The sequence below is a fragment of the Felis catus genome, chromosome A1 (assembly GCF_018350175.1).
Source record: "Felis catus isolate Fca126 chromosome A1, F.catus_Fca126_mat1.0, whole genome shotgun sequence".
NCBI classification, from domain to species: Eukaryota; Metazoa; Chordata; class Mammalia; order Carnivora; family Felidae; genus Felis; species Felis catus.
In genome coordinates this window covers 145,403,582-145,422,778 of record NC_058368.1, presented here as the reverse complement: position 1 = coordinate 145,422,778, position 19,197 = coordinate 145,403,582, and the positions used below count along the sequence as shown (strand labels likewise).

The 19,197-nt window shown below is 35.8% G+C and overlaps 1 protein-coding gene across 24 annotated transcripts in view; it reads right to left on the bottom strand.

The window, feature by feature from the left end:
- Nucleotides 1–19,197, bottom strand: part of ATG10 (autophagy related 10) — a 275,188-nt gene that overhangs the window by 187,756 nt on the left and 68,235 nt on the right. For all 24 annotated transcript variants that reach the window (XM_023258050.2, XM_045033243.1, XM_045033235.1 and 21 more), the window contains one exon: nucleotides 18,247–18,354. In XM_023258050.2, coding sequence (XP_023113818.1) covers nucleotides 18,247–18,354 — 108 coding nt within the window. The remainder of the gene's footprint in view (nucleotides 1–18,246; nucleotides 18,355–19,197) is intronic.

The window sequence follows — 19,197 nt, the reverse complement described above, 5'->3', positions numbered from 1 at the left end:
ATGTTTATTAAAATATGTAACTTTTAAATAATTTTTGAAAGTAGGAATAACGTCTTGATTTTTCTTTATACTAAGTAGTACAAAGTAGTTATCCAATAAAAGTTGAGAACTGAATTGATGAGTAATGGGAAAGGATCCTTTGGTGAAAAATTCCTTCAAACGCCTTGTAATGAATCCACCACTGACCCTGTTAATTTTTTTTAAAGACTTTTTATGTGACATCCATAGTCACATCTGTTTAAAATTCTTAAGTTTTTATTCTAATTCAATAGTACCCATTCTAATTCATTATTACTCCAAAATGCATATTGTAATTAACCAACAATCAATTCACAAGTAAAAATAAAATATTTTGACATTTTAAATGCATTTGAGGGCCTAATATGAAATAATTAGAAATAAATACAATAGTCTTTTAACATAGCTTTTGAACAAAGCTAGAAAAACTTTTCTAAAAGCCTTTCTTAAACTTTTTACCAAAGTTTTGCAAATGTCCATTGTTATTTTATAAACTTAATAGAGCAATAGTTTCTTAGAAATTAAGTGAGTACCTATTGCAATTCTCTTTTCTATATGTACCATTAATAAGTTTGAATTGTCTGCTATAACTGTTTATATACCTACTTTACAAAATCAGTCTCTAAGAAAACCTTGATTGTGACTATCTGGAAAAATTACAAATATATCTCTATTTACTAAAACCTCAGTCTTCCATACTTACTGATTTGCTTTCTAGTTCATGAAAGTAAATAGATTTCTAACCATTTCAGTAGTTTAGTTAAGAAAAGAAAGAAAAATCACTAACAGTTGTATAAAAGGCTGAGAACTTATTTATCTCAATGCATTCACAGTGTACTTTTAAAAGAGAAAAATCTAGATGTCCATCAGCCGGAAAATATATTATATAAGGGACTGAGAATAAATTAAACATGCGCAAAGATTCTCAAGAGGGTCTTCAAAATGAAGCTGCCCATGAGACATGATGTTAATCAAGTAATTGAAGGAAAATAAAAAAAAAAAAAACAGGCTGGCTAAGTACCTATTTACTGAGCTATTTCTGGGTTCAACAAATTGGGAAGATCTAAGAGATAAGTATTTAGGTATTCCTAAATTACACCTCTCATATTTTTACTACCGTCTTTAAAATTTCTCACACAGTCGCTTTACAGAATTCCTGGAGATATGGATTGCTACGGCCAAGGGGCCTGGGGGGGCGGGAAAGTCTGTTTCACCCTTTTTTATCTTCATAAGACAGAAGTTTAATGATTAGGACTGGAAGTCCATCAAAAAACCTGACTGATTGGCTTAGTTCAGATAGAACCATACAGCATCGTATCAAACTGCAAAACAAAGGAAGAAACACCAGGAATTTGAATCAAACTACAAGGGCAAGGTCAAAAATAAATGGAGATTCATACAGGACCAAGTATAAGGAAAAGCAGAATGGTGGGCCAATCAAGATGCAAAATTCAGTGTCAGGTTAGGAGAAATAGGTCAGGAATAGCAAATTCAGATCCCAAAGTGGGAAAGTGAGGCACTGAGGTTTGGAGTCCTGGGCTGAACCAGGCTCCCTGGTAGAGAGGAGAAGGTTCCAAATGATCTCTTCAATACACCAGATTGTACTTGATATGAGTTACACCTCTACCTATCCGTAATGTATATGTTAATTCCTAAACACCTAGCCCCAAGGATCCCAATACAGCCTTTACACACTTTCCACAGCCAAATGTTAAAGAATTTTCTCCTGGCGTTCCTACAACAGTGGTCACAGCAGACAAATGAATGATTACACCTTTGCATGATCCTTACTTATAACTGCTTATGTAGGAGATGACCAAGTAACTCTGAAAAGGTAAAATAATCATTTTATCATCTAAGATTTCTAGTGTTCTCTTCTTTGGATATAAAAACATATACTAAAAACCTACACTGGACATTAAGGTAAAAACTAAAAGGAGGGAAGCTATCAATCTAAGAAAGTACAGTGGATAGTGGCTAGACAGAAATATATATCCTTTGAATAATATAAATCATAAAACCTCAGTATTAAAGACCCTTCAGCCAACTGAGATGCATGGAAAGATTATGATGGAAGAAAAATTATTGTATTACACTCAAGTTAAGAAAGTCAGTATTCTTCCATTCGTAAAAACTATGATCCCAATGCACCAAGACCTCACTCCCTAATAATAATTGATCAAAGGAGAGTGATTTCACTGCTTACTTGCACTGTAGTCAGTGAAAGATCAGAACCTATAAGAACCTGCCAACAAAATACTCCAGACAAGTGCAAAAATCTATGAAGTGTAAGGAGTATAGCCCCCACACTATAAAGAAAAGAAAATCTTACAGCTTTTTCTAAAGCATCAATCAAATCAGAACGAAGTGCCACAGAGAGGATTTTGCTTTATGAAGTGCTGGCTTCCTTCAAGGTCATTCATGACCGTGATGCAAAGATGTCTGCAATACTGTGCTTTCAGTCTCCGCACCAGAGGAGTGCCTAGGGTCCTTACTTAATGAGTTTACTAGCTGGGCTTCATCTTAATAGAAGCAGTTGAGTTCTAAAAAAAATTTTTTTTTAATCTCAGCTCAGTGCAGTCTCTCTAACAGCTACAAAAAAAAAAAAATAAACAATACTCTTATTATAAAATAATGCAGAGTAAAATAAATGTGACATCCAAAGGGTCACTAAATATTGTCATTACTAACCTCCGTTTCTCTCATTGTGCTCTCTCATTATTCATCACTGTGCTCAAAATCTACAAAATATTTACCTTTTAACACCAAACTTCATAATTGTTGCTCTCCTTTCTCCTGAAGACACTGTTCATTTACTAAACTTCAAATCTTTAAAAGATAATCCAAGTTGCAAAGGATATAAAATGTCTAAACCAATAGATTGTGAAGTAAGATTAGAATTAGGGAGAAGATAAATCTGAAAATGTGTGGACCTAGCATGCAAATTTTTTTAACTATCGGAATGTACTCATACTTCCACATTAAAAAGGAAGGAGGAGCGACTGGGTGACTTAGTCCATTAAGCAACCAATTCTTGATTTCAGGTTAACTTATTCTTGACCTCACAGTTGTGGTGCTCAAGCCCTGAGTCCCACTCTACACTGACAGTGTAGAGCCTACCTGGGATTCTCTCTCTCCCTCTCTCTCTCTCTGTTCCTCTCCCACTCACACGTGTGCAAATGTGTACTCTGTCTCAAAAAAATAAACCTAAAAAAAAAAAAAAAAAGGAAGGAGACCAGTGAGTACTCTCCATACATTTAATATATTATTCTATCCCTATCTTATTGAAGGTGTCCAATTTAGTCTATTATTCTATTAATGTGTTTTACTTGATAATGCCATCTGGCCTTGTAGTGTTAGAGTCATCACTGATATTTACTAAGTCCTCTGGTTATACTTAAGTAATTCCATGGTAAACTAGCTTCTCTGAGAATATTATTATAATCAGAGGCCTTCAAAAGGATCACCAAATTTTGCTTCTCCACTGAGATCCTCCTATCACACTCAGCATATAAGAACTGAATGGCCAGGAAAACCAGGTAAATTCCAGACAGGTTATCAATGAGGACCCTATCCAGGGTCATAAGAGGAGCCACAAAATTCTAGCTGCATTTTTAAGTCTATGTCTATTAAAAACAATCCAAATAACAGTGCTGAGAAGAATTTTATAATTTAAAAGTGCCATAAAAACTAAAGACAACAAATAATACAGTAATCAGTACAACAAATAATAATATTCAACGCTAACAATGAAGAAAACCTAGAAAATCTAACACAGACCATAAAATGCCAGCAAAACTATTTTCATCTTCCAAATTCTCCTAAGAATGCATCACTACCTCCTAGGAGTGCTTTATTTCTTTTGGTACCTTTTAACACAATGCCTGGTGCTCAACAGATATTCAAAAAAATATTTGTTGAACAAAGCAGTGAATGAAAAAAAAATGAAATTAAGTAAACTATAGGCACTAACTCCCTGAGGTTAGTCAAGTGCCATTTAGTACGTGGAAATAATCTTTCACAAATTACTTAAAGATAACCAGAGAACTTAGCATACATGGATTAGTCGATATTCAAAGACATTTTTGTTTTGAAAAAAAAGTATTTCACTGGAAAAATTTTAATTTATTAACTTCAAAGTCACTTCTATTACACTAAACAATAAACCATGTAACATAAAGCAGTATCTGTAACTAAACATTCTTTATTAAAATATAGATTAACAAATTCTAAATCTACCAAATTTCATATATAATAGAGAATAAAACCTTCCAAATGTAAAATAAATACAAGCTAAATAACTTCTCTTAATAACCTCAACCATGTTGAAAACATGTAATCCTATTATTTGACATGGTTGTTGGATATCCATTCACAACGTCCTTTAATTTCTCTCACCTGCAATGTTTTCAGGGACTGAAAAAACCCTAGTCCAACCTCTCTATGTTCTCCCATGCAAGTTCTTTATATCTTGCCCTCATGGTATTTCCAACTGTCTGCCTTAAACAAAGAGTCCTTGCTGGCGTTGGCTTGTTGCTAGTCAGTATTTAGCTCTCTCTTTCTGTAGCTAAGAGAGAACAACCATCTGCTTCCCACAGCTTTTCATCCCTATGATAGCTTTCTGCTCTTTCCTCTTCCAACTCAGAAACAGAAAGCAAGAGATAAAACAAAGCGTCTTAGGTCCACAACAAGATGCAGAACACCCAGGAGAGTTCCCTCCCAATCAGGAAAATGCTTCCTTAGCAACCAAGTTACTAAGGCTAATTAACCTCCTTTCTCTATCAATATTCAATTTACATTAAAGCCCTTTTTGGGTAAGCCCTTCAGTTTTACAATGAGCTTTCTGGCTGAGAAAAAGGTGTTTCTGTCTTAAAGGAGCCGGGCCTTTTCTTCTGAATGCCTGTAAGGGTGATTTGAACTTAACACAAGCATTAGGGTATTTCTTAATGTGATGGAAGCATCTGAAAACAGAAATGTCAGGGAAATTAAGTACAATCAACCAACATATGCCTAACGTGAGACTGAGACATTTCAGAGCAAGTAGAGACTGGACACCGTGGAAAATAAGACATAAAGATGCTTTGTAGCTGCCATTGCTTCATACTTGCCTTGGCTGATTTATATCCCTTTCCCTGACCAACAAAGCCCAGGTTACCACTAAATAATCACAATATCAGTACAACTTCAGAGAAAAAAATGCATGGAAGAGAGGAGCACAGACAGTATAGAGACCAAGAAATTTCATTTCAGGTGAGAAAGTTAAAAATTGGAACTAGTGAGGAAACAGCACTTCAAAGTCATGAACTATTTCAGAAGTAGTAAAAACTATAACACATTTAAACAAAAGGAGGTGGTTTTAGAACCATGTACAATTGTACAATGAAAATTCTCCCCTCTCCAAGATTTCATGCAGTGAGATGAAGGTTAAATTTTTTTTTACCCTCACAATTACAGTAATATACTGTATTCCGGTTAAGGTAAAGAAAATTTCACAAATATTATACAAGAGGTAATTAGTTGTCTTCTGATATTCATTTTCCAGGTCTTGATGAAGTAAAATCCTTTGTTGACTAATTTTAAAGTTTCTTTAAATTCTACATATGATGTAATATGGAACAACTTGTATACAGCAATTTATAATGGGCTCTGTTATAAATCATACTTTGGCAGCTTTGGTAGCAGCTCTCCAGTATCAACACACGATACCACCGTATTTCAAAATAATCCTTGCTGCTAACAGTCACTACACAACACAGAAATTCAGCACCAGTTTTGTTTCCCAGTGTTGTCAATTAACCTTGTAGAAGTCTATCCACTTGCACACATTTACTCTGAAACAGTAAAGCTGCCTTAAGTTGCATTAATAAAAATTAACATTTGTTAATCCTTGCACCCATTATCCTATTTGATCCTCATAAACCACCCCTTGAGGCAGGGACTGTTACAGTACCCTTCGACTGTTGATATGTTTGATGTTGAGAAAGAGCAGAGAAAGGAATATAAACTTTATGAAGCACTGTGTTTTATTTTCACAGCACTGGCCAGTTGTTTCTTCCATGATATCATTTAATGCACACATCAACCCCACTTATGCTCAGCCCCCGATTCCCCACCTCCTGACTCCCTTAAGTATTTGGGGCCCAGGTTTACAGATGAGGGATTTGAGGCTCAAAAAGGTTCAGTAACATGTTCAAAGTACACAGCTAAAATGAGGGAAGGTTGGGATTTAAAACCAAATTTGCCCAACTCCAAAGCCCTTGCTCTTTCAACCATGCCATGCCACCTGCTACCCAAAGCCCACGGCGGCCCCATTACACTACTCTCAGAATCCTTTCAACTAACATTAGCAATCACCAAAAGTCTAGGCAGTATTTTCCAAATAAGAGTCATAAGCCATTAGCAGGTTCTGAAATCAAGTGGTGGGCCTCGACGAGCATTTTTTAAAAAATTAAATACAGCAGAATAACTAGTAAAACAGGCTATATTTAAAAAAAAATTGTTTCATAAGCCTTGGTTTCAGGTATGTGCATATGCAATATACTGGGTCCTACTATAAAATGCATTTCTTATTGTGGGTTTATATCAAAAAGTATGAAAGCCACTGGTCTCAAAGGATGCACTCACATAGACACAGGACAGGGAAAGACTTACCAAGGGACTGGAAACTATTCAATGCTCAGTTCTGTTCACTTAAATAACATCAGGAAACACAAGACAGGAAGCCCCTTCTCAGACAAGGCAGAAAAAGGATTACCTAGAATCAGCATAGGAGGAGGATGCTGATTGTATAATTACACACCTCCTTCACAGCAGCTCCAGTCCATCAAGTAGATAGTATGGTTTATTTTTTATAGCACTAATTATGCAATTATCCATAACATTAAATCAGTTCCACCTGCTTCAGTCTAGCACAGGTTTCCTGAAACATTCATTTGTTTATTATTTTTAAAAAGAGCACTAAACTACCAATCATACATACAAGTATGGAAGCTGTATAAACTTTTTTCAAAAAAGATCTCTGTCGAATATGATATTTTTGGTCTTTTTGGAAAAATCGAAATTTCATGTTAATATACTTTGGAGCTTCTATAAACAACATATTTCAGACAAGTATATTCTCACTTTTTTTTTTACCTTTTTATTTCACAAAATACCTATCATAGAGCAATAATGCCACATTGGATATTTTCACAAGAAAAGCCTTTCTATGGAATAAAACTTTCTATTGGTAGTTCTTTATAATAGTTTTTCTGGTAGACCCCTCATTCAAAATGATTCTCTGAGAAAATGCTACAGGGTAAATTGAAGCTGTGAATCCTATGCTCAAGGATTTGAGCAGATGAGTAGGGGGATAACACTAGAGACTACAGCTTCCACTAAGTTGCTTCCTATCACCTCTAAGCAAAGATATAAATAACCCTCAGCTACCAACCAATATCGGCAACAGCTGTAGAACATCCAGAAAGACTCACCAGATACCCTCAAACAAACAAAAGACTAAAACAGGGAACACAGACAAGGACCAGAGCTAGGAGAAAGCACATTCAAATTATAGAACTCATCTGATTCTCCTACCCACATATTCACACTGCCTTTTGACTCCTCCTAACTCTTTAAACTTGTCTGACACACTCAAATACTATTCATTCGTGAAATGCAAAGAAGATCCAGCACACTCCAGAATGGCTGGGGCAATCACTCATGTCCTCCTTATTCCCCACCTAACCTTACTGCAGTTTCATCTCTGCCTAACTTCAAACCTGTGACATCATCATTCCCTCTAATTTGGGGGGAAATGTTTGTACTACTCTTCTTGGTGTTTGAATCTCAGCTTTCATTGATAGATTCTGACTTGGTCTGTCTCTCTGTTTCTCAGTCCTCCTCATTAACTTGCATGGAGATCCCAGATTCAGGAACCTAACAACGTACCAACAATCTGGTCAAGGCCCTAACACAGACAGCCTATTGCTCCTCAGAAGAGGAGATTTAGTCAAACCATATTAAAAACTCTAACTACTTCTCAAATCAGTCTAAAGTCTCAACACTCACATGTGCAGCCCCAAATTACTTTTAATGCAGAGCCACTCTTGCTTACCAACATTCCCTTCTACACTCACCACCATGTAGACCTCCGACAGCCATTCCCCAGAACCTGAGACGTAATAAGTGGTTAAAAAGGAAAAAGAAAGAAAGAAAGAAAGAAAGAAAGAAAGAAAGAAAGAAAGAAAGAAAGAAAGAAAGACAAAACAAAACAATCAAAAACAAAAACAAAAAAATCCCCAAGATACTAGACTTCCTGCCAGGTCAATTCCAACACCTTGTGTCACCAAATGAGTATGATTTGGAAAAACATTTTGGAAGTTAGTATCACACTTCAAGAATGTCCAGCATGTGCTACAGCCTCTTCCCTAAATATTGAAAGTCAGTGTAGAAACAAAGATTGGTCAATGGGTTCATAAGGCAGCCAAAGGGACAGAGGAACAGATGGAATCCCAGCCCTCAAGTTTCTTGTTGCCAGATTCCACCCATGTGTTTTTAAGTCAGTCTGATTTGTCAAAATGCCAGCTGTCAAACTGAAAAGCTATGGGCACTTCAGCTTTATTCGAGGTAGTTGCCCAAGATCCTCTGATTAGTTCTGTAGTCATGACTCTTGACTTGGCTTCTCATTTTCACCTCCACCCTGCCCTCTGGATTCATCTTTGTATGAGTTGACCTTCAGCACTCCCCAAGGATTCTGACTTCGGGAAGATATTAGCCACAGAATAATAGTGATAATAAACTGTTAGAAAGAGAGAATAAAAAGAATACTTTGTCACCAGTGTCACAAAGTCAAAAAGGAGAGAGAATTTATGAAGAAAGGTCTTAGTCAATAGCGTCAAACGTTGCAGTGTGGTCAAGGGGGAAAAGAACACTAGATGTGGTGATTACAAGGTAACTAGTAACTTAGAAGAAATCAATTTCCATAGCTTGATTTTGATAGAAGTCAATAGAAAAAGACTTGAAGTTGAAATGAGTGACAAGAGTGAAGGTATTACAGATTGCTTATTCAAGAAATCAGGTAGTGAAGGATAGAGGTGAGACAGGATTATAGAACAGAGAAGTGGAAACATAAGTGTGGCATAAAAATGTGGGACCATGGAACTTAGGTGTTGTGGGCATTACTGAGACGGCAAGGTCAAGACTAAGTAAGAAAGCAAGAGAAATAAAAAAGGGACTGATATCATGGAGGGTCTTGAGACAAAAACACTGTACAGAGCACATTCAGAGGGAGAAAAGTATAAATATAGTTAAAAATAAGTCTATAAACAGGAGAATTACATAGTTTGAGATCATCATTATATTTTTCTCTTTTGTTTCACATCTAACAAACCCAAAGTGATGCTGAGGGTGAACTACTTATTTCAAAAATAGTTACTGGAAAGAAAGCATTAATAATAGAACTTCAAGATTAATCAATGGTCATTTTAACTCTCTCATCCAAGAGTCTTACAACTTTCAGATTACAACTTCTCTTCCTTCAAAATATGCTGGGGATGAGCAACAAGAGAAGAGAGACCACATTTAATTACCCAGGCTGCTGTACCCTCTGACCCACCAGCCAAAGAAGGCATTCTTTTAGGCATCCATCTAGACATTCTTTATGTAGCACTGCCAGCTTGATAGCCTTCCTACTCTTTCCAATCCATTCAAAACTATAGCTGAGACAAATCTGTACTCTGCAACTAAGACTCCTTTGAGGTCAGCTAGAACTAGATGTAACTTCTCAATGCTTATCACAAATACAAAAGACTAACAATGTGCTAAGAGCAAAGAATACCTCTAAAATAGCAAATTTGCAAGCACCATATGGAAAAACATTATTGAAGTTCCCATGTCCCATTTATGCAATCAGAAGCAATATTGTTAAAAACACTTTGATGCCTTATTCTTAGTTTTTCCTCTTAGCTTTTCACTTTGAAAAACTGTAACAAAGTCCAATACTTCATTTTTTCCACAGTCTACTACCTTAGGCACATAAATCCAGAAATAAACTTTAATAAATATTCCCCAAAACTTTGTAAGTTAATAATGATAAAATATTTATTCTAACAGTGCGGACTTTTAGTTAAGTTAGCAGTAAATTAGATGGGAAATTCTAGAGAGTTCAATCTACAAAAATTAAAATACAGGCTATATTAGTTTCCAGCATTTATATGCCAGACACTGGGCTAGATTGTAAGGACACAGTGGTGATCAGAGTAATCTAACCAGATCAGTGCTCAGACTTCAGCAGTAGGGTTTGGAACCACTAACCCAATTTGAAAATGTTTTGCTCTCTCCCTGCAAAAAAAAAAAAAAAAAAAAAAAAAAATATATATATATATATATATATATATATATCTGTGTTTTTAATAAAGCTCTTTAATAGTGGGCACTTCAGGTACTAGTGGGAGAAATATGGGGAGCTATAGAGTCCTACTATGTAAGTAGCCATCTATATGCATAACTGTCCCTAGTTCTGAGCAATGGTTCCACAGTAAAATAATATTCTGTACAACAGTTAATCTTTATCTGACAGTTAAAAAAAAATCCCAACAAGTAACTAATTTCACTCAAGCTACCAAGAAAACAACCCTCTAAACATCTAGAAGATTACAGTTCACCATGAGATCACACATTTCCATTGTAACATTCAATTTCTTTAGAGTATATGACAACATTGTTTTTGAGCCCTGCATAGAAAATTACGCTAATGGATATTTCTTTTACTCCAGAAAATAATCTTTTAATTAACTTTTTCAATTTAACTAAGGGAAAAAAAAGGATTTTAAATATAATTAATAATTCTGAAAACTCAAATATTTTAGATTCTATTTAATCTTTTGTAAGATCAAATCTCATTGTAATATATTCCAAGCAATGTACCCTATCCCCAACCATACACTGAGTTTCCACTGGCTTAAAAAAAAAAAATTCTGGGGTCCCTGAGTGGTTCAGTCAATCGAGCATCCAACATTTTTTTTTAAATTTTTAATGTTTGTTTATTTTTGAGAAAGAGAGAGAGACACAGAGTCTGAATGTGGAAGGGGCAGAGAGAGAGGGAGACACAGAATTCAAAGCAGGCTCCAGGCTCCAAGCCATCAGCAGAGACTGATGCAGCAGGGCTCAAACTCACAAATTGTGAGATCATGACCTGAGCCAAAGTCCAGGTGTCTGACTCTTGATTTCAGCTCAGGTCATGATCTCAAGTTCATGGGATCAAGCCCCGCAAGAGGCTCCAGGCTAGGCATGGAGCCTGCTGAAGATTCTCTCTCCCTCTCCCTCTCCCCTTCCCCTGCTTGCACTCATGTGCACTCTCTTTCTCTTGTTTAAAAAATGAAATTAAGTAAAAATTTTTAAAAATCAAAGGGGCAGAAAGAAGTGCAAAATAATGGTTTCACTTTCATTTATTTTAGATTTGACTGTAAAATCAAGATATCCTGCTCAGAAATTCTCCATGAGAAAGTACCCAAATAAAGTTTGAAACCCTCAATCAATCCATTAAGTATATTTCTTAAAGTATTTCGTGGAAAGCATCTCAAACTCATTATAAGAAACAGTAGGAACATACAATTAGAACAACTAAAGTAATACATTAAGTGTCCTTCCTCAGAAACAATTGGTTCCTGTTAGACCTTTATAACTGGACATAAACATTCCACATTGAAAGCTTGTCAGATTTTGATACAGAAATACCAGTTCAGGAGTGCCTGGGTGGCTCAGTCAGTTAAGTGTCTGACTTTGGCTTAGGTCACGATCTCATGGTTTATGAGACTGAGCCCCACGTGGGGCTTGCTGCTGTCAGCTGAGAGCTTGGGGCCTGCTTCAGATTCTCTCTCTCTCTCTCTCTCTCTCTGCCCAACCCACAACCCCCACCCCTGCTCGCACTCTATCTCTCTCTCTTAAAAACAAACATTAAAAAATTAAAAAAATATATATCAGCCCAGTATTCTCTCAAGTACACATCTATGGCTAGAAATAACCTTACTTTTGATTTTTAAAAAGCCTCAATACTAGAGCTATACATAAAGGAAACTTTCCAATATAACTTGCTGCTGAGATAAAATACAATGGCCATGCCAGGTGCCTTTACAAAAGCTTTTCTACTAACTTGATAAATAGAAAAAAAATTAGTTATCTGCCTGAATTGACTCATCTTGATTTCTCTCAAAAAATAGATTCTCTCTTTGCCAAGGAAAAAAGAGTACAGAGAATTTCCAGTGTAGAACTAACCTTAGGAAGCCATTTAGGGGAGTGGCTGGGTGGATCAGTTGGATGACCATCTAACTTCAGCACAGGTCATCATCTCATGGTTCATGGGTTCAAGCCCCACATGGGGCTCACTGCTGTCAGTGCAGAGCCTGCTTCAGATCCTCTGTCTCCCTGTCTCTCTCCCCCTCCCTCAGTCTCTCTCTCTTTCTCTCTCTCTCTCAAAAATAAATCATTTTTTTAAAAAGACATTAAGGCTATAGGTTCTCAATTAACCTAACACACTCTGAATTTTGCAAAGTAATATTCATTCAGGTACGTAGGGCCTAGAGAAGAAGGAAGATTCAGGAAAGTGAAACATTTCCCTGTACGACTCCCTGGCTTCACAAGAGAACACTAAGTTGCTTTAACCCTAAGATTTCATTAGATCAAGCAGTTTTAGTGCCACATCTTTATATGTACTTTCTGTCTTTATATGTACTTTCTGGCGAGTATTAAGAATAACTTAACAAACATAATTCTATAATAAATAATATAAAATATAAAATATTTTATAATATAATATATTTTATAATATAAAATTTATAATTTTATAATAAATACTATATTTAGTGTAATAATCCACAGTTTAATTACAGCTGCAAATCCTAATCGGACCCGGTTGGTTTTGAGCATATCCTATACTCCCTACTTTCAAATACCACATCACTCTATGGCATATTTACACTCTAAATAAAATAAAAATTGCATTGTCTTTTAATTTTATCAAAATACCTCAAGAAAAACACAAGAGTGCAATTGGATCTGCTGTATTAATAGTTATTTTCTTTAACAACCCATTTATCTATCAGTGTTAAATTCATCATATCAATAAATAAAAACTGACTACTACACATGTGTCCATTTGTATCAATGCACATTAAATATAAAAGGCTTTCTGGTATTCTAACATTGCTTTAATAATTACATCTCCAAATACTAGGGGTAATCATGCTTATTACTCATTAGTTACATTTACCAACAGGTCTATACTTTAGTCTAAAAATAGCAGTTGCTTTACAAAGAAATTGTTAATACTGAGAGCCGTTGCTTGTCACTTGTTCCATTATTAAACACACATACACACAACATTATGACATAGGAGTCTATTTTGGACATACAAAATAGAACTCATCCTAGAAGCCACTTAATAAAATCCTTAGGGCAAATGAGTATATTTGAAGACCTGGTTACCTCAGAAGATCATCATTCTCTTGAATATGTTCTTTTGGCAATTGAGATCATCTCCAGTTACTGATTCTCGGCTTTATGCTTCAGGGAATTTATGATAGGTTGTTTTTGTTGAGGGCTTTCTATAATATTCTACCTGCCCTGGACTAAGGAAAGTCCCAGTTAGTGAACTACAAGGCCCTAGGACAAAAATCCTTCCTCCAGTAGCATGCTATTGCTATCTTTATGACTCTATCATTTTCATAGTTTTAAAAAATGTAATCTGAAGGTACAACCTGAGGCTCTAAAGTAATGAAGATAGTAAATGAATAAATAAAATATGCTCCACACCTATCTCTGACACCATTTCAAGAGGAAAAATTCATTTATATCAAAGATTTTAAGTTGAGGCAATAGATTTCTTTTGGTGACTGCTAAGGAAAATACCTTGCTTAAAAATTCCCAAAGTCTTTGTTGTTATTTCACAAACTCAGAAATGTCACAAGCAAATCATATTAACTACTCTCAACAACAAATGTCCTTTTTTTTAAAAAAAAGAGAGAGAGAGCACAAGGGATGTGCAGAGGAAGGAGAGAAATCTTAAGCAGACTCCACACTCAGAGTGGAGCCAAAGCAGGGCTCGATCCCACAATCCTGAGATCATGACCTGAGCTGAAATCAAGAGTTGGACGCTCAACCAAATGAGCCACCCAGGCACCCACAACAATAACTGTCTTATCTAATATGACTAACCTATAAGAATTCCTATTCCTCAAAGCCAACTCTAAACAGCACGCCATTATATTTCAGAGAATTGTGTATACCCTCTCATTCTCTTAACTACCATTTTGAATTACGTTTTAAAAATTTCAAAAAGGATATAGATTGTGATTTTCTCAAATTACTTCACTTATACATTCCATTATATTTCACTTTGATTTTTAAAATCCTATGATTATATACATACCATTGGAGATAATTTTGTAGTCATAAAAATCATGAATCCAGCTATCTTTCTACAATCAAGAATGCTGGTTCTGGTTAGGACAAGGAAGTGAGTAGGTTTCCCATATCATACATGGCCAAAATAAAAACAAAACAAAACAAAAACAAAACAAAACAAAACTGAAGCAACTATTAGCAAAGTCATTCCTTTAAAAACTTTTAAATCAGAAGTATACAGATTTGGAACTTTTGGGCTTTAAAATCTAAAGAGAACTTAGCAGTCCCCTAGCTTAGTCTTCTATACAATAAAGGACTTCTTTCTATAATAGAGGCTAGGTTACATGCTGGTGGCCTGAGGACCATGTGCAGCCCATAGGTATAGTCTGTGTGACCTGCACAATTTTGTTTTGTTTTGTTTTCTTTTGTTTTAATTAAGCCAACACACAAAAATCCAGATCTTTGCCTTGTCTTGAAAATCCACCTGGAGCTGTATGTCTGCTGCCCCTATTGGACGAGTCATGCCATGTCCACTTCTCCACAGTCCTGCCACTTTTGATACACCCACTTCACTCATTCATCATCTGCCTGGTGCTTTAAGCATCTCAACATTTCAGTCAATGACCACTCACTATTCCAGACAGAGGGTTATCCACTCTGTTGCTGAATATCTCCACAAAAGGAGAGGGAGTATACAATTCTGCAAGTTGACTGATTTCACTGTAGGCAACACTAAACATTAGAGAGAATTATCTAGAATATTTTACAAACACAAACTAGTTCTATCCTCAGAAGCAGAGTAAATTTACTCTTTCTTCCACAGAAGAGGCTTCTAGGTATCTGAAGACAACTAACTTGCCTAGGCCTTCATTTGCAGTTTAATGTCTCCAAAGCCCCAGATACTCCTCATAGTAATCTTTGCAAGCTCACCTGTGGCCCCTGAGATGCTTCTCTGCATGGATGAATTCTATTTATGATTTATTTGTTTTAACTCTTACTTGTGTATTCATTTATTATACATTTTAGTTATCAGTGTTCTTCACATGTAATAATGTAATAGTTCCTTGATCTAGATGAGTGGTTCTCAAGCTTTTTGGTCTCAGGATCCCTTTTCATGTTTAAAATTAATTGGAGATCCCAATGAGCTTTAAAGAAAGTTGTATCTATTGGCATTCACTGTATTAGCAACTAACACTAACATTATTAAAAAATATTATATGTATTAGTTCATTTCAAATACATGTTAACATAATGGCATATTTCTATGAAAAATAAACACATTTTCCAAAATAATATCATCTCCCTGCTTTCATCTAAACACAGAACTTATATAAATATTTCGCTGTAGATCCCATTTTGTTGGTTTCAGGTTACTCTTTGTCAGTGGACACTGCTGAGGCCCCACCCACCTCCCCTTAAGGCCAGTGTACCCATCCCCACTTAGCTGTTTTGAAGGTTGGCTGATAACACAAAGCAGAATACCTAGTAACACCGGAGACACCCTGCTTGGGAAGCTATGTCTACCTCTACTTCATCCAATGAATGACCGACAAGCCAATAATTGTCACAGAGTACAAAAAGACCCATCCCAATGACACAAAGCAGAAGTAAATCTAGGTGTAGTTTGTGCTCCAGAGCTTCCCATGGGGTCAGACCCAAGCTAGTTTCTAGCTGAGAGCACATTCTTCCTTAGCTTTTATCCCTTGTCCTATCCTGCTTCTGTCACTCACTCCCTTCTAAAAGTTATCCCTAACAAATCAGTGAATAAGCACCTCCATCTCAAGCTCTGATTCTGGTGAACCCAACCTAAGATATCTCTCATCTCACCAAGATTACTGCAATATCGATGCTGTCATACATCAGTTCAACTAACCATCTCAGCTGCGCAGCATCTCAAATATGCTAGGCATTCTATTATAGAGCAGTGCAGTGGTTCTCAAAATGTGATTGCTGGCCCAGCAGCAGTAGCAGCATTCAGGAACTTTTTAGAACTGCAAACTCTCAGGCCCATTCCAGGCCTACTGAATCACAACTGCCATCACAGAGATGTGCCATAATTAACCAATCCATTATTGTTCTGTATTTCCGCAGTTTCCATTTTTTGCTAGTATAAATAATGGTGAAATGAATGTACTTGCAGTTAAATCTCTGTGTACATTTCCAATAATTCTATGAATATTTGTCTTCAATTTACTTTGAGGTAGAAGTATTAAATTAAAAAATAAACTGTACTGATAGATGAATAGAGGGACAGACATGTAATAAAGCAAGCACAGCAAATGTCAATGAAAGACTCTAGGTGAGGAGAATATGGATGTTGACTGCTAAATTCTTGCAACCTTTTCATGTTTGAAATTTGTTAGAAAATGTTGAAAAGATTTCTATTTTATGAGGTTAATTCCTAGAATTGGAATAGATTTTTCGTAGTATGTGCCCGTCTTTAAACTCTGTGAAGTTAAAACATCAACCAGAAAGTGTCAGTTCCCTCACACTGTCAACACTGCTTTTTAGTTCTTTTCAAATCTCTGCCAACTTGTTAGGCATAAACTGGTAATTCATCTTTTAAATCACCATTTCTGTGTGCATTTTTTAAGTTAATATGTAATGAATTGAAAAGCTTCCTAATGCGATGTTGGTTATTTGAACTACGAAGCAGTAATCAGGATTTGAGCGCCTACCCAGGGGCACTTAGCTTATTACCAAGCACAATACCCTCAAGAATAACTTGCAAACTGAATTATACTGGCAAGAGTTACTTCTAGGCCAGTGTCATACACAGGCAGTGGGGAAAGAGAGGTGGGAGTCTAATGCCGGATTGCCAAATGGGTCTGACTTAACAGGTCCTAGGAAATGGTTCTTTCTTCCTTCACAAGAAAATCGTAATCTCGCATTTTACCAGAATGCTCAGAATTCCAAGCATTAGTATTTTCTTCCTTTGTGTTGAGGCAATTAGATCCCCATCAATTCTATTTTAGAATTCAAGTACTTTACTTCAGAATGGGCTCTACAAAATTATGGTGTATCCAAAGGATGAAATGCAATGAAGCCATTTAAAGAACTATGGAATTCTACATTTACTGACATGTAAAGAAGTCTATGATATATTACTTGTGCATTGAAAAAAAAAGTATGTACATGTCTGTACGACAGAAAATTTGTGGAAAGATATTTATTATAATAGTGGCTACATCCAGTTAAAGGACATATGGCAGTTTTTGTACTCTTTACATATTTCTTGTTTACTTTTGCCATAGATATATAAAAATTTCTTTATTAACAATAACAATATAAGAAGGCTATTTGCATTTTGATAAAAATAAAATTGAAAGTATCCCAGAAAACCACTAAGCCATCAGCACCTTATTAAAATTTAATTTAGGAAGATTTTTAAGTCAAGGTTAAAGTCCCCTAAGGAATGAGACCCAGATCCAGCATAGTTTAAAAGGCATAGAGTTTTAAAGGGAAAAGAGTTAAAGGCAGACTAGGCAAAGAAGTCTCCAGCTATGTATTAATCAGCTAAGGGACATGTCTGTGTTGTCCTGGGAGGATTTCACTGGAGAAAAATCAACAGGCAATGGAAGTCGTCTGTGGTCTTCAGATCCAAGAGAAACCAAAAGGGTGAAGGCTCAGAGACTGTAAGGACTCAGTAGATCTTTACACTACCACAATTCCTGCTTTCGATATTATAGAAGAAAATACTTCCTGACCAATGATATTCAATTTTTGCCTTACAACAGGCCCAGGATCCAATGCCAGTTAATGTTTTCAAATATATGTTTAAGATTTAAATTGTTTCCTTTATACTTCAAAAAGACTGAAAAGGAGAATAAGACATATTAAACCACTTACCTCAATGGGAAGACATGTCTGTACACAGGCAGATGCTCCCGAATGTGACATCAGAGTCTCGGGTTTAATTTGAAAGTGTGTTTTGCACATGTAGCCTTCAGAAGAGTCCTGTGTTGCATCACCAAAGAATACATAAGAAAATGCCAATTATTTTAAGAATTCATCATTTTAAGCACTATAGTTTTCCATAAGTTTGAAACTGAGCAATAAAAAACTAAATACATTCAAAGAAATGAGATAATATGGATAAAGAAATTCATCCAATAAACCCTGGACATAGTAGCTACTCATTGAATAGAAGTTTTAATCCTCTACCATTCTCACTTATTAATGATGTTTCCCCCTTCTCTTAGATCTCCCTGCTCCTTCCTAAGCAGTCCATAGCACATAAGTCATAGAGCAAAACTTCTGGTTGGCACCTGTTAAAAAGCGTTTAAACTTAAATATTTCATCACATATTAATATTGATTTCATGGCCTATATAAAAAGAGAAATTTAAGGAGAACTTGCAACAGATCTTGAAGTTAGAAGGGACCTTCCATTTTGACTTCTTGTTTAAGACAAGATCTCCATTAAACATCACAGGGAAATAATTATGCAGCACTTGCCTGAGCACTTCCAGGAACCCACGCTTTACTCCCTTACATGACCACCGCCTCCATTTTCATACACAGTACATTGTTCATTGAGAAAGTATTATACTGCATTGAAATGTTTATCTTTAACCTTAACTCAATGGTTTCAATTCTGCTCTCCAGAGTCTAAGCTCTTTTCTACAAAGCCATTCATTCTTTAAAACCTTGATGACAATACCACCATTTTCAAATGTTCCATGGGGAAGATGGGACTTCCAAGCCCTTTACCAATTTGTACTGCTAGCCTCTTTCTTATATTTGCTCTTAAATACAGTAATGGATAATGTTTATCTAATTGTGGTCAGTTCCATTTTTT